Source organism: Lycorma delicatula, chromosome 1 (genome assembly GCF_047948215.1).
Source record: "Lycorma delicatula isolate Av1 chromosome 1, ASM4794821v1, whole genome shotgun sequence".
NCBI classification, from domain to species: Eukaryota; Metazoa; Arthropoda; class Insecta; order Hemiptera; family Fulgoridae; genus Lycorma; species Lycorma delicatula.
The window spans coordinates 314,766,180-314,783,914 of record NC_134455.1 but is presented as its reverse complement, the minus strand read 5'-3'; the positions used below and the strand labels follow the sequence as shown (position 1 = coordinate 314,783,914).

At 29.2% G+C, this 17,735-nt stretch overlaps 1 protein-coding gene across 4 annotated transcripts in view; it reads left to right on the top strand.

Annotated features, from left to right (window-relative positions):
- Nucleotides 1-17,735, top strand: part of Hasp (Hig-anchoring scaffold protein) — a 502,258-nt gene that overhangs the window by 472,583 nt on the left and 11,940 nt on the right. For 3 of the 4 annotated variants that reach the window (XM_075381941.1, XM_075381913.1, XM_075381921.1), the window contains exons 19-22: nucleotides 267-393; nucleotides 3,501-3,660; nucleotides 10,854-11,005; nucleotides 16,851-17,024. In XM_075381941.1, coding sequence (XP_075238056.1) covers nucleotides 267-393; nucleotides 3,501-3,660; nucleotides 10,854-11,005; nucleotides 16,851-17,024 — 613 coding nt within the window. The remainder of the gene's footprint in view (nucleotides 1-266; nucleotides 394-3,500; nucleotides 3,661-10,853; nucleotides 11,006-16,850; nucleotides 17,025-17,735) is intronic. The other variant, XM_075381932.1, reaches the window with a different exon arrangement.

The following is a 17,735-nucleotide window of genomic DNA, read 5'->3' as shown; positions in this document are numbered from 1 at the left end:
AAAATCTCTTAAGAATATAATTATTCAATTGCAGAGAATTAAAATTTTATAGGTTTTTCTTCAATTTTTTAAAAACTATCCACTTTTTAAACAGATTAAAATCTGATTCTATATGTTATATGAGCAACTCCTCTGTCAGTGATGATTGATCACTAATGAAAGGTTTTTTTAAAAAAAGCATTGCCGAACTTTATTAGAGTAATTTATTCATATATTTTACTATATTTTTACTTTGTTTAAGCCCTGCGTATAATTTTATGTTTCAGTTATTTAGATGTGCTGATATTGGAAAGTATGCTATGATTGGTTCTTCACGAAGACGATGTTCACAAGGAGAATGGGATGGACAGCGACCAGTTTGTTTCGGACTTAATCAAGAAAATGACTATGCACGTTAGTTAACTATTTTTACTTCAATTCTGTTTAGCTGAATGTTTAGTGTGATATATATATAGATATATATATATATATATATATATATATATATATATTACACATATATGTTCATAATATGGTGAACATATATATATTACTATCCTGGTTCAGATCCCAATTTGGAAATTGAAATTTTTTCATATTCTATACAATGTTCATCCTTCTAATAATTGTAACTGCATTTCAACCTGTTGCTGGAGAAAATAAATAAACAATATTAAATTGTAAAAATCATAGAAAAATATTTTCTAAATATTTAAAATGCTAATAATAATTAGATGCTGTTAATAGTAAAATGAATTTATTGTTTGTTTCTGTTCCTGTTAATTGATAAGCTGGGTATTCGTATACTAGGTTTTTATTAGCTACAACTAATGCCATGTATGTGACAATAACATAAAATAGGTGCTACCGATAATGTGTTTATTTATATCTTCTTTTTTATCATATTATCATTAGTAATAGCTTGTTTTAATCTGATGCAGCAAGTTGTACATAATAACAAATCAGATTTAAATTTTTACTATAGCATACAATGTTGCACTTTGATAACACTGATAGACAAAAAAAATTTTTTAATGTTTCTCTAAGTATGATACCATTTCTTGAATTGCTTTTTTGTATACATTACAGATCTATAATACAACTTTTTATCACCCTTAGTTTTAGATAAATTATGATTCAAAGAATCCTAGGTACCTGGAAAATTCTTGGCATCATTATGAATCAGACAATTAGCATTTGATTATGAATCATCTGTTATTGATGTTAGAAGCTGCAGGGGCGTAATTGCAACTCCAATAATATTTCTTGGTGAATGTAGTTTTATATGAAAGAATTGGCAAGATACAGGGATCTACAGACATAATGAAAACATGGGATGTTGGTTAACTGAATATGAAGTAGATAAAAGAAGATTATCGAAAGATGGTCAAGGATAATTTAAATAGAATGGAACTCTGTCCAATTATATATGAGGAATAGCATAATGTATGATGTGGAATGCAAGAAGGTCATAAGTAAAAGAACATTCCAAGAAAAAAAATGTTTCCGAGAAAGATCAGAGCAGTTTTCAAAAAGTATAAGCAGTTAGAAGAGAAGCTAATAAGTTATACAGAAGGAAGAGGAGAGAAGCAGCAAATAAACATGTTGTGTTGAAAAAGATAACATTAGGAAATGAGGTAAATTTTATTCAGTGAAGAAGAAGAAAGTGATAGAAAGAAACAGGTCACGCCGTAAGAACTATGGAATAGTAACGATCAAGAAAATGAATGATGGCCATGTAAATGTGATGAATGCTAAGGTGAGTTAGTGGAAACTCCTAACAGGAATGAACTCAAGAATGCCATGAAAAAAAACAGAAAAATAGTGAAGCCCCCAACAGTTGATACAATTGTTGCTGAACTGATTACAAATGGTGATGAATCTTTGGAGGATAAATTTCATGGGCTGATTAATATTATTTGAGAGAAGGAGGAAGTGCTGGAGGATTGGAATGTTGGAATTATTCATCCCAATTTGCAAAAATGTGGATATAAAGCTGTTTGGAAGACCTATAGGGACTTACTTTGTTGAGTCTTATGTAAAATATATTTCCTAATGTGTTGTATGAAAGATTGAATGTACTTATGAACTTATGAACTTGTTAAGAGATTTTCAATGTAAGATGAAGCTATTGCATACCAAATTTTTTCAGTACAGCAAGTTTTTAAAAAGTTTTGTGAACAAGTTGTTAACTTGCACATTTTATTCAAAGATTTCAGGCAGGCTTTTGAGTAAACTTAAAGGAGGAAATATATCAGGCTCTAAAAAAGGTTCAATTACCAGAAAGGTTACTTAGACTTGTTGAGATAACAATGAGATGCAAGAGAGCTGAAGTCAGAATCAGTGGGTGCTTAAACCAGGAATTCAAGTTTAATAGTGGTTTAAAACAAGGTGATGAGGTTTCATAGAAATGAAGATATATAATATTTGTGCGAGATCAATGGTTATACATGTTTCAGAGACCTGATCAATGACAACTTCTGATAAGTGTCTTAAGGATTTTTGAAAGAAATGTTTTAAGGAGAATTTATGGATCTGTAGAAGTGGAGAATGGAGGACTACACAAATAAAGAGGTGAAGGAACTTATAGGTAGGGTTTTCCTAGTACTTTGTAGTAAAATTTATTTAAGCAGAATGAGTAAGCCGACTGGGGTATGTTCTAAGGGTGGAAGATCAAGGATTGAAAAAGTAAAAATGAAGATTAAATCATTCAACAGAAGAAAAAATGATCCAGAAATAGATGGCTTGATGATGTTTATTAGGATTTGAGAAAGGTGGGGGTAAGTAGATGGAGAAGTTTAGTGATAAATAACCTGGAGGAATATTATTAAGCCCATCAGAGACAAAATAACTAAAAAAAAAATTCTCGAGAAGTCTGAACTATTTTCATATCAACCACAAAATCAGGATATTGAACAAATAAATCAATAAATTCTAGTCTAATTCATATTTTTTTAGGAATATTATTTCATAAAAAAAAAAAGTTGAAGTCGCATTCTTGTTTAGTGTGATTGAAATTATTAATTAATTAATAGCAATAATAATTATTATTAATTCTTAGTTTTATTGCAAAGTAAATATTTAATTTTGGAATTTACAAGGTGCCAGTGTTCTATACTCAATATTTGATAAAAAATATCAAATTTTATAAAATACTCATTCAAAATTAAAATTTAGGCTAGAATTTTAAGTTATTTATTGCGTTATAGCACCAGTATTTCTAGAATGAAAAAGCTAGCATGAAAAAGTAGTTTTCATTCTTACATAAAATGTTTCATTTGAAAATATTAAATATTAAGATGAACACATGAAAATACATTAACGAGTAACAATTAAAGGTTTTTGCTATCAATAACTTATATAAACAATAAATAGTTCCAAATTATATATGTTTTGAATCCAAGTAGATAATTTTAAATGTAACACATTATTTACTGTAAATAAGCAATGTTCTTACACTAAAAAAATGTTTTTTATGTATTAATATTGTTATATTGTTCATCATGAGATTTTTTTTACAGTAGAAAAACCACCAACAATTCTTTTCCGTCATCAGTTGGGTCCAATTGCACAAAGTAACGAAGGAAAGCTGATTGTTTATCCAGGCACTATTCTACACATGGAGTGTCTTTGGATTCGAAGATTTGGTACTCCTAAATGGGTTGTAAGTCATAATTACAGGTATGTTTCAATATTTTAATCCTTAATATTATGTAATGTGACACAATGTGTGTGTGTGTGTGTGTGTGTGTGTGTGTGTGTGTGTGTGTGTGTATGTTGTGTGTGTGTGTGTGTGTGTGTGTGCGCACGTGCATGTGTAAATGTAGTATAGTGTAACCTGTGGAAACTTGATAAACTTTGAAATAAAATCAAAGTTCAGAAAATCTAAGTAAGAATTTAAATATATCATCTAAGGGAGAATCTTTTATTTTCATTGTAGATTGATCAGGTGCCAAGTGCAGAAGTGAGTTTCCCACTTTTAGGAAAATCATTACTGCATATAAAAAATAATGTGTTCTGACACATGGTTGGCTTCTAATTATTAATCTGGGTATAGGTTAATCACGTAGAAATTAATTAAATTTTTGAATGGATAATTTTTTCTAAAAATTGTTAGAAATTTTTTATGACTAGAACAATTAACCAAAAAAAATACAGACTACAAAATTTTGAGAAAATGAGTTCATAAGACAACTTTATTCTGCTTTTTATCTAATATTGATCATCTGTACAATTTATCATCCTGGAATCTACTTTTTCTACATTCTCATGTTAGAAATTAATCTTTATTTGTATTTAGTATCCTAATGCAAATTGTTATACTGGTTTGAACCTGTTATTTTCTTTACAAATAGAGTGAATTTCTTAAAATTGTCAATCTATTCATTTAAAATTTTTAATATTTATTAACAAATCCATTCCTACAGTCTGCAGTTTTTAATTGCATTTGATTGTGGCAGATTCATGGGTTTAATGCCTTCTGTGAACAGAACTTTTAGAAGAATATTTTATTTGAATGTAATGTTCATCAGATGACCCTTGCAAGTGGGTCTAGTAGTCTAAATGTGAAAGTCCTAAATATTGATAAGGGAAGAAGGAAATACATTGAAAAAAGTTAATTTTCTTGACTAATGTGCTTTAAAATCAGATCAATGAGATAAGCAGTTATAGTACTGCGTTTGAATGATGAGGTTAAGTATGTTTTGGATTCCTTGTTTCTTTAGGTTCTTATAAAAGCTGTGTAATATATATCATGCAGTCAGTCTAAAAAAAAAGTAACAATTTTTTTTGTAAATTTCATTAATTTTTAATGGTTTTTCTGTTTTTAATGCCTTTATAAAATGTTTCAATTTTTTCTAATACATATTAAATTAATCAAAAATATATTTACTTCTGGTAGATTACTTCTATTTTTAGTTTTTAATTTCTTCATTTTTGTAATTATTTCAGGAATATACCTGAAAATATCTTAACTGTATTTGACATCTCCACAGTAAAAATTGACAATTTTGAAGAATTTTATTTCCTTAAGTATTTTTTTCAGTTTTTTATCTTTTATTATATTAATATTAATATAGTATACTATTGTATTACAATGAAATCTTTTCAAAGCAGACCCTGAACAAGACAGAAGCCTTCCTATTTTGGAAAATATTGTTCCTCTTAAAGTGAAAAAAAAAAACAATATAGATCATTCTATATAATACAGAATCTCCACAACATGGAAATGGATAGTTAGGCACCCTGAATAATAAGGAAAATATACTGTATGAACTATGGATATTGAAAAAGGGAAATTGACTATTTTATCAGAACTTTTAGAAGATAATTAAAATTGACTGTAGCCTAAAAGGAAGCTATGACAGATGTATGTGAATTGGGGGTTAAACATGTAAGCAGAGAACATAGTGGTGCTACATACATCCATGAAAATAATGTCATGTTTACTGTGACAATTTGTCTATGCTTCTTTTCTGTTGGTACGCTGCAGTTGAGTATACTTGCTTGTAAACTTGTCGTGTATGTCGAGTTACCTGACGTTCATATGTTAGTTTTTTACCGGGCCTCAAATAATGTGTTAGTGCTTTATTGTATTCTTGTGCATTGTGTCTATCTTATTACTGGACTGCATTGTACCTTATTGTGTATATGTATCAGTTTACTATTTGTTTTGTTATTTTATCAATGTGTTTTTGTTTTAAAATTCACCAAAATTTCCCATAAACACTACTTTAACACTAAACGAAAAAATCATTTAACTAAATAACAAAGATAAATTGATTGTACATCAGTTAATGGGCAAGTTTATATGTGGAAAAACTAAGATTTACTACTATTTAAAAAATAAGAAAAATTATGGATGAGTTCTGGGAATGGTTTGTTAATAGTAAATCTAAACATTTACTAATTTCTGGCCCTATTTTACAAAGCCAAGCTTCACTGTTAGCTAAAAAATTAAACAAACCTGATTTTAAAGGTTCTAATGGATGGCTTGAAAGTTTTAAAAACAGACATAACATTGTTTGGAATGAAGTTTGTGGAGAAGCAAGTAATTTTGATAAGTCTGTAGTTAAGGAACGGCAGACAAAACTTGCTATCATTCTGGCTGGCTATGATGAAAAAGACATTTTTAACTTGAAACAGGAATATTTTTATTAATAAAAGAGATATGTGTCTGTGTAAAGATGTCAGAATAACGAACGCCTTACTGTCCTTTGTGCAAGTATGGCTGGGGAACTTCTAAAACCACTCATCATATTAAGTTGTCAAGACCACAGTGTTTTTTTCACATTAATGTTAATAAACTCCCTGTGACTTGGCGATTATCAAGATTGTTGACTGGCAATTATCAGAGCTTGGATGTCTTCTATAATGGATGAGTGGCTGAACAATTAATTCTAAAATGAAAATTCAAAACTGCCATGTTCCATTATTCCTTGATAATGCAACTTATCCTCATATCAATTTGTCTAATTAATTAAATTAGTCTGGTTTCCACCTAACACTCAAGCATCGAATAAGGGTGTGATTTACAACATGAAAATCCTCTACAGAAGAATAGTTTTATAATCAATTATTACGAAAATAAATTATGTGATGATTGGTAATGAGCTCACAATATCAATTTTACTATTTTTTGTCTACTGGACAATAATAGTATTACATAAGAATTCATATGGCAGTAAAGAACGTAAAAGAGGAAACCGTAACAAAATGTTTAAAAAGGCTAAATTTTTATCAATTTCCGATGCAACAACTTTTGTCTTGCAGAGGAAAGTATGAGAATTTTAAAAGATTTGAGCAGTACTAATAAATTTGATATAGATACTGACACATACATCTGATTTGGCTACCAGTATGATGGCTAACAATGCAACTGAGATAGTTGCAATTCCATGGGAAGATAATGATGACATTGAACTGCCAAATGATGATTCAGCAAGCAACATTGAAGATCCTGTCAAAATAAACTTGTACGTTGATGCACTCTGAAGCTTAATTAACTTACTGAATTTTTAGAGTATTTGTGTAAAGTGGGTATTTCTGTAGATAGCATGCTGTTAAAGAAAAGAAAGGATGTAAGATTGGTTGACATGTGGAAATCACACAAGTCAATTTTGTTCAGTCTTATTGCTGCCGTTATTGTTAACAGTGCAGTGTCATAATGTCTCGAAATTGTGTAAATGATGTGGATGCCTTTTGTTATGTAAGTGGTGAGTTTACCTTAAATCAAATAGAAAAAACATTACACCTTTAATTAAAAAGCATATCATTTGTACTTTCAGTGTAAAATTGATGATCAGGATAAGACATGGGCTTCTCATATAGTATGCACTAATTGTTTTGTATATTTAAGAGGATGGCTGAAAGGTATATGGAAGGCTTTGCCATTTGGTGTACCTATGGTTTGGCATGAACCAAAAGATCTTGTAACCGATTGCTACTTTTGTTTAACAAGTATTTCTGGAATTTCTAAAAAATCTTTTAGAAATGAAGTTTCAAATATATGTAATGGAAAGTTAGTTATGTCTGACAAAACAGCACAATGCACCTTGAATGAAAAGTTTTTGTATCACAAGTGCAATGTAAGTACTATATAATCAGATTTGGCTAATGCATTATTTATGCCTGAAATATTCTTTATTGAGTTGAAGTCCCAATTTCCGAACAAACATATGTCCAAAAGTTTAATTAACTGTCTGAGTCAATCAAGATTCTACACAAATGAGAATGACCAAAAACGTCATCTACATTACATACAGCAGTAGACAAAATTACAATTTTGTTTAATTGTGAACAATAGTCATTATTACTAAATCTATGATTACTTAATTTAGAATCATTAATTTTATCAGTATGAACAAGTGTGTTGTATGTGTCTTTTTTACATAAATCTCAAGTTATTTGATTATCATTGATCGTTACTATAACCTCTGTGAAAACATATGAGATAGTTATGTTCTAAAAAGTTTCTTCTTGTTCATCATTGGATAAATTAAAAAATTCTTTGCATTTTTGTAACTGATGATTGATTGAGCTTACAAAATAAACAATATTTAAAGTTAGATCTAGAATAATAACTACATTATGTTGTTTATGATCCTTATTAATGTTTAAAGTAGGATGAGATTTAAATGCATTGTTGTAATATTGTCCTTTAACATTTCCAGTACTGAATTGTGAGTTTGTAGTACTTAAACTAAGATTTTCGATGATGTGTCTTTCTTTCTAAGATTTTCTTTCCATAATCTGGCAGTATTATAATCTAGCCATGTTAGAAATTGAATTACAATGAATTTGAATATGTTAACTGCAAGTTGTATTGCTTCAAGTGAGTTTACAAATGAAGAAATGCCATTAATGAATTTATAAAAATCTATTGATTTTCTTTAAAAAATTTATTTTTAAAATGCAATCTGCATTAAAATATGCAATCATAAATTTGTTATCAAATCGTTTTATCAGTAAATATAATCCAATTTTATAATTTTCATTCGTTAATGGAGGATTTTTAATAATGGTGTCTCTTAGTGAAGAATGTAAATAATCATTAAATATATTAAAAAAGTGAGGCCATTTAAGAATGACACCTTTAAACAATAGTAAATTGATAGGTTGCAATTGTATTGTTTAGTAGCTATGTCTACAGAATGTTCTTTATTTACTCTTTGCTATTTAATAAATGTTGCAATTTACATTCTACGTTGCATAAATTTTCCTCGACTTATTCTCGATCTAAAGACAAACTATCATCACTAATGTCCATTTCTAATTGTATCTGAATGAAATTATATTTGCGGTGCAAATCAAGCAGATTTTGTAATCTGATTTACAAAGTGTAGCTATCATCTTGTGATGCATCAAATTTATCTGTGAATGTACCAATTTTAATGGATGATTTTCATTTTCTTAATTGTTCTGTATCCATAATAATTACAATAACTAATATGGCCAAAAAAACAAAGTAAACTAAATTATACAAATATTAAGTAGGTAATGGTGTTAACGTAAATTAAAAACACAGATTCAATGTGAAGAAAACTCCAAAATAATATTTTCGTTCATTCATAAGTTAATACTAATATTGAAGATCACCAAGGAAGATTGAATTTACCAAGCTGCAGGGTATTTATATATATATATCACAATATTAGAATTTCACATGTAGCTGATATTTTGCATAATTATTTAATTATCCGGTCTTATTCATTTTTTCTTAATGATCCAGCTTGGAGGACCAAAAATAATGTATATCAATTTCAGCTGTGGAGCAATTCATTGGTTGTATAAACTGTATACATTAAGTAATGCCAGATAACCAATTATTAATAATCACTCCCTTTATTTACTTTCAAAATTTACACTCATTAATTAAACATTGCAGTGACTTATAATATAATTTATGTTCACATTTTAAATATATATTAAATATGTCTAGCTAGAACAATAAAAATTTAGTGATGTTGTTTCTAATACATCTTAAAAGAAAGTCTTCATATAATTAATTCTAACAATAATTAAGTTCAGCTGATTCAATAACAAGAAGAAAGAAGATGACAAGAGATGTTTACATTAAGCAAGAAGACAAAGAAAACAACTGAATCTGAACACTCTGTGCTTATTGAGTTTTACTTATCACGCAACTGTTTGTATTCAAATATTGTCATCATACACAACATATAATCATAAAAAACACATTTAATAACATTTTATACAGATTCAGAGCAATGATTGATTTTAACGATGAAGCTAGAAAAACCCATGGAAGCTAGCAAAATAAACTTAACTTTTTGTGTTAAACTTATTTTTGTATTCTAGCTGCTTCTTGAAAAACATTAGCCTGGATTTTTTTGACAAACCTTATTGATTTATACAGGTTGTAGTGACTGAATATTTATTCCTAATTAGCTTAATTAAGTACTATGTATACAGACAGGGTTATCACAAAAGAATGGTGCGGTTTCAGTAATTCATAGGAAGATTGTAGGGAAATTTCTAGATTTTTTCTTGTGGGGGTACATCAAAAGCTTTAAGTGGTTTAGGTCGCGAATTTTTTGTGAAAAAATGTGCGACCTAAACCACTTAAAAACAGGATTAATGAAGCAATGACAACCATTAACGAAAAAATGTTAACTAATGTTTGGAGAGAAGTTGAGTATCGTTTGGACATTTGTTGAGCGACTAAGGGCGCACAAATTGAAATTTATTAATTATGTAAAAAAATGTTTGAGATGATAAATTTGAAAAATAAAAAACATAAACTGTAAGTAATTCAGTTTTAATTTAAACCATGTTCAAAACCGCACCATTCTTTTATGATAGCCCTGTATAATAAACAATCCCAATAATCTTTAATAGTTACAGTTTGCTTTTAATAGAACTCTGTGGTGTGTAAATCTCTAGAGGCAGTTGGTTGGTCATCCCCTCTGTAAAGAGGAGGTATAAATCATCCAATCTTAATTAGCATGTTTGAACTATATAGTGTGACAGATATTTAACTTATTGAGCTGATGATTCTGTGAGGGCTTCAGTTGGGGCTAAGTGCCCTAGGATTCCATACATAGCTGAACTAGTATCTGAGATATCAACTGAATAAGACTGAGTCTCCTCTTTTTACAGACAACATACTTAGCTGTTTTGTACTGTATTTTGTGTACCTCTTTTCAAAAATTATGAGGTTATTAAGTTGGAATGATTTAAATATATTTAGTAAAAACAGATCCTTAATTCTCAATTTAATAGTTAAAAGGTTAAATTGCATTATAACTTGAGAATAACCATAAAAATGAAACAATCTCTTTCTTTATATATGTATAGTTAATGTAATTTACAGTTAAAGACCCTATTAATGATTAACTGTGCTTTATTTTCAGGAAATATCCAGAAGGGTGGAGTAATGATCCTGGTCGAGATTCCCAGTTAGAATATAGATTAAGTATCTTCCATGCCAGTCGAGATGATTCTGGTGTTTTTACTTGTGTCACACCTACTAGGCATACACATTCAGTTGAGATTGAAGTAAAAGGTATTAAAAAAAAAATTAATATTTGTATTTAATTTTAAATGAATTAAAAATGTTCTACTTTTTACTTTCCCAGCTGTAGTTTATTTCTACTACTGTAGCATAACTATAAATTCAAATTATAGTGAATTTGTAAATTTGTATATAAGGGTTTTTGCAAATGCTGACATTCAAGGTCCCCTCACTTCAAAAAACACAAAAAAATTGTGTAGGAGAAACCACTATATTCAGGAACAAAAGCCGTTCTCAATAGATACAAATAGCGGAGACTTACATCTTGATAAAAACAAGAAAATAATACATAAAAATTTAAAGAAACTATTGCATAACATGTGCTGGCTGTTTGGAATGCATGGAGATTTAAGAAATATCATACATGGCTATTTAGCATGTAGTTTTACCAAAAAAATAATAAGTTTAACATAAAATAAATTCTATCCACACCCTTTTCTTTTTAAAGAAATGAAACAACATACAAAATTTTTAAGAATAGTAATCAATATCTGTTAAAATCATAAAAATGCTCCCTTAATATTTCTTTTTTAAATCAATATTTTTTAAACAAATAAAGTATAAAAATTATTTAGGGTATTTAGTACAATTTTCCTTTTTGATTTTCACCACTTTAGTGAACCAACACTTCACCTAAGGGACAGAAGATATCAGCCAGCTAGGGGACAAGTATAGACGGGAAACAGCACAGTAGAACAGCAAGAGCCATGAGTATATTGTGAGACTTAAAAGAAAGATAATAAAAAAAAAAGTTTCACAAAATATTTAAGTGTTTATATATATGATTTATTTAATTTTTTTTTTTTTTAAATTTATTATTGCAAAAATGGTTTGACAAACAAAATACACCAGACTCAAAACCTATAAGAAACTTCATAAAACAAAACAAACAAAAAGGGTCGAAGATTAAGAAATTATGGACTTAAGCCCACATTTGATCTCGAGGAGACAAGAGAAAATACATCATTCGAGTACTCAGAAGCAGCAGTGGAAGACCTAGGAAATGGAGAAATAGAAGAGTACACAGGAACAATGAGGCATCTATCTCGACCAGTAGAACTGAACAATGAAGAAATCTTGTCTGGATGACAGCAATGGCAGATGCAAATGTCACCAAGATCATCATTATTATAATTGTAAAGTCTGAACTTATGACAAAGACAGTATGGAAAATTATTCTGCTCAGATTCTATTTTATCAATTGTACAATTCTGTTTCCTGCTCCATACCACTGAGCAATCTTCAAGAATGCTTTGCACCAGAGTGTTGAAGAGCACAATACAAGTCACAGGGTCTTGAAATGTCTTTGTAAGCCATTTAATTAGACCAACTTTTTTTTTTTTTTTGCCTTTCTTGTAATTACTTGAACATGGTCAATTAAGTACAGTTCAGCATCCAATAAAATACTCAGATCTTTAACGGAATTCTGCAGATGTATAATAATACCACCAATGCAGTATTTGTGATATGATACATTAGTTTTCCAAGAGAAAAAGACCAGTTGAACCTTATCAGCATTCAAAAACATAAATTTACCTGTGACTTATGAGAAATTGCATCAATGCAGCTTTGGATAGTGTAATGATCTTCAAGAAACTGAATTTTGTGAAAAATCTCTAAGTAGTCAGCACATAGTACAAAGTTAATAGAAATACAATTGGAAATATCATTAATGAATAGAATGAAAAGCTAGAGGCTCAAATTGGAACTCTATGGCTGCCACATGCTTTACAAAATTCTTCCCTGGATGTCACACCACCAAATCGGACAACAGAAGTTCTATTGCTTAAATACAAAGATGTCCAGGTTCTTAGTCTTTCACTGATCCCATATTTCTGAAGCTTTTCATACAGAATATGATAAGGTATCTTATCGAATGCCTTTTAAAATTGAAAATAGATATGTCTATTTTGCCTCGCTCATCAATATTACCAGCTGAGTGAAGGAAAGGACTAAGTTTGGAAAGGATGAAATGACCATTCATAAAGCCATGCTGATGAATGGAAATCTGGTGATATACATGATTATAAATGTGGATGGAAATAATCTTTTTTATATAATTCTAGAGAAATAACTAAGTATGTATGTAGGCCAGAAATTGCTGATTGTAGTATTACGAGGCTTAAGAATGAAGATGACTGCTGCCCTCTTCCAGAGTTGAGAGGAAAAACACCAGTTTGAGAACTCCAGTTACAGACAAATGTAAGAACAGGAGTGATGATATGATCAGTACCCTTAATGACATAAGCTGGAATACAATCATGACCTGGAGCAGAACTTGGCTTAAGGGTCTTCATAACACTAAGAACATCTTCAGTAAACTGAGGTACATCAAGGTCAGAGCAATGAATAAAATTCGTAGGCAGAACCTGAGAACTTGTGTTTTTTTTTGTGTCTTCAGTCATTTGATTGATTTGGTGCAGCTCTCCAAGATTCCCTATCTAGTGTCAGTTGTATCATTTCGATATACCCCCTACATCCTACATCCCTAACAATTTGTTTCACATATTCCAAATGTTGCCTGCCTGCACAATTTTTTCCTATCTACATGCCCCTCCAATATTAAAGCCACTATACCAGGATGCCTTAATATGTGGCCTATAAGTAAGTCTCTTCTTTTAACTATATTTTTTCCAAATGCTTCTTTCTTCATCAATTTGGCACACCTCTTTATTTGTCACTTTTCCACCCATCTGATTTTTAACATTCTTCTATAGCACCACACTTCAAAAGCTTCTAATCTTTTCTTTTCAGGTACTTCAATCATTCAAGTTTCACTTCCATATAAAGCTACACTCCAAACATATACTTTCAAAAAATATTTTCCTAACATTTAAATCAATTTTTTATGTAAGCAAATTATATTTTTGACTAAAAGCTCGTTTTACCTGTGCTATTTAGCATTTTATATTGCTTTGGCTTTGTCCATCTTTAGTAATTCTACTTCCTAAATACAAAATTCTTCTACCTCCGTAATCTTACCTTTTCCTATTTTTATATTAGCGGTGCATCTACAGTATTTCTACTACATTTTATTACTTTCATTTTGTTCTTGTTTATTTTCATGTGGTGGTTCTTGCATAGGACTTAATCCATGCCATTCATTATTACTTTTAAATCTTTTTTACTCTCACCAAGAATTACTATATCATCAGCAAATCATAGCATTTTAATCTTTTCATCTTGCACTGTTACTTTGGATCTAAATTGTTCTTTAACACCATTAACTGCTAATTTTATGTGAAGATTAAAAAGTAATGGGAACAGGGAACATCCTTGTCGGACTTCCTTTTTTATTACGGCTTCTTTCTTAGGTTCTTTGATTAGTGTTTCAGTTTGGTCCTGCAAATGTTAGCTATTGTTCTTCTATCTCTATACTTGAACCCTAATTTTTTTAAAATGCTGAACATTTTATTCCAGTGTACGTTATTCAGTGTATGCCTTTTCTAAGTCAATAAATGCCAAATATGTTGTTTTTCTTTAATCTTCCTTCTACTATTAATCTGAATGCTAAAATTGCTTTTCTTGTCCCTTTACTTTTCCTGAAACCAAACTGGTCTTCCAACACTTCTTCCACTCTCCTCTCAATTCTTCTGTACAGAATTCTAGTTAAGATTTTTGATGCATGAGTAGTTAAGCTAATTGTTCTATATTCTTCACATTTATCTGCTCCACCTTGCTTTGGTATCATGACAGTAACACTCTTTTTAAAGTCTGACGAACCTTCCCCTTTTTTGTAAATACTACACACCAGTTTGTATAATCTATCTATTTCTTCGTCACCTCCACTGCGCAGTAATTCTGCAGGTATCCTATCTATCCCAGTAGCCTTTCTGCCAATCAAATCTTTACCATCTAGGTATTGCAATTCATCGAAAGCTAGCCAATTTTCTTTTAACTTTTTTGAACTTCAAAAGAAAAGCTACTTTTTAGGTATGTTTCATTTATATATATTTCTGCTGTATATAAGTAAATTTCTGGTGAATTAACATCACTTAAACTATAGATTAATACTGATAAGTGAAATTAAATGATTATTAAAATTATTATATGTATAAAGTAATATTCTAATTTATCTTTTTCACTTCAGTCGCAAGGATTTGTCATTTTATTTATTTTTTTTAAACTCGTGAGAACAGTAGAAGATAATTTTAATAGGTTTGATAATAATTAATTATACATTACATAGTTTTTTGTGTTTCTGTTGTTGATTGTATAAAGTTATAGATTAATAAGTAGATAGATGTTTCACCCTCACTTAGGAATTAGGTCCATATTTTTCATATAACATATATGGGAATGAAGTACTTGATGCTAATGCTAGGTGTGCATTGTAGCAAATTACTTTTTTCTTTTTTTAATTGAACACTCATGCCAAATATATTGCAAATGATTTATTTGTGAAAAATCTTAGTCACATTCGCAATCATCTGTATGTCACATGCATAAATGAAAGACATGATCTCTTCGACCTACACAACTATATTTTCTCACTAACTTATAGTGATATTAAGATACTCGTATTAGTATGGTTAAGACACTGTATTATTACGATGTTAATGATTTAGATATTATGTACTGACATTTCTACTGATGAATGTATAACCATGTTTCATTGTCATGTTTTATGAAACCCAGTAAAAAAACGTTTAAAACTGAAAAATGTTCATTCAGTACTAATGGATGCTGTTGGGAAGATGATTCTACTACTGATAAACATTGAGAGGAAGGAATCATCTGAGTTAACATCACGTTGTTAGTTTATTTATTTATTACTATTCCTGATTTTTGAGTTCTACCCTTGAGATTTTTTCAATAGTTCTATTGATTAATTAATAATGTATTTAATTTAATTCATTACTTATTTGTTCATTTCTTTCTCCCCGAAAAAGCAATATTTTTATGCTAAATAATTAAATAGCTTCTTCCGACTGTAGATTCTTAAAGATATTTACTTACCAACACTACACAACTACATAAATAGATGATCAAAATAATTTTTTTTTGGTTTTTGTTAAGTATCTACTTAACAGCAAACATGCCACTTGAATCAATGCTTATAGAATCATTCTCCTTGCAGAAGCCGCATAATGAAAGATAATGTCAACATAATTTCATGTTTTCTTAGACTGTGAAATCCATATTACTTCTAATAAAATGGTAATCAATTTTCTAACTTTTATATTTTATTAGTGGCAAATTGTTTCTTAAAATTCAAGAAATATTTAGTAACATTCCCGCCAACAAACAGAAAAATATCTAATGGTATAATTTGTAAACATAATAGTCTACACATATTCTCTTTTTAATCTAATTAAAAATACTTAATGTAATATAATCGCTGATCTAAGATTAATGTGTATATTAATAATAAAAATATTAAGGATTAAAAAGGAACAGAAGACAAGAAAATTTCATTTGAATTTCAGAATGATTAGTGAACCATCTTTTTAACCAAAAGAAAATTAGGTCAGAAAATTTGATTTCTGATTACAGCTGGCTTAAATCAATTTATTATTTTTTTAAATAATATAAAATAAAAATGAATGTACTTAGAAGATTTTTTAAGATTATAAGAAATGGTTCATATGTAAAATTACTATAGAATGCTGCACCAAATTTCAAAGAGTTTAACAAACATAGGAGAGATTGTCACAGGTGAAGTTGTTAATTCTTAAGATAGAATAATTTAATTTAACATTAAAAAATATCTTTATTAAGAAATTATCTTGATAATTTTGTAATAGATATGTTATTTATATTCACCTGATTACCAAGACAAAATTACCAATTTTTCATTTTTAATTCATTTTTGTACAGATTAAATTTTTTTCAGCTGTCCATTGTCCTGATTTACCACCACGTCGTGGCTTGAAGCTTAGTACTCATAACACCAAAATGAATACCCGAATTATTCTTACTTGCGCCAATGGTAATTCTTTAATAGGTGCACCTGAAATAGTATGTCTTCCTTCTGGAAATTGGAGTGCTCCAATGCCAGTTTGTGAAAGTAAGTTTATATTATTTTAGGAATAAATATTATACAAATAATCATATATTAATAAATATCAGAATCAATTTTATAATGAATAAATGCTATATAAAATTAGCATTTACTATATAAAATATAGTTGTTTTTGCTTACAGAAATATTTAATTGAAACCAACATTGAAATGATTTGACTATATTTTGAGGAGAACTAAGAACAGTGATATAGAACAGTTTTTACATTTTCTGACCAGAAGCAATGAAGAAGAAGGCTCCGAAAACTATATTATTTATCATTAAGATCAAACTTAATTTTTTGCCTGCATGATGGACACTACGTCATTCTAATAATTTACTTGCCCTCTTCCTGTGTATAAGCATAAGAGTTTCTCTCTTTCTTTCTGTTTGTATGTGGTTTACACACGTGCATGTATATTTGAATACAATATCTACTCATCAACAGTTTTTTTATAATTATTTAATAACTGTTTTTGTGGTTTTTTGTAATAAGAAATTAACATTACATCAATGACTAATATTTCTAATCTCTGTGGTAGAATGGTAGTGGCTCACCCTTTCATCCAGCAGTTTCAAGTTCAAATTGCAATCGGGCATGGCATTTTTTATATTCAACAAATTTCTATTTTTTTAAGCTTCTGTGGTTATGAATAAATTCATCAAAAAAAAATTCTTAGTGCTTTTGGGAGAATTAAAATATGCAGCTGTTAAAAC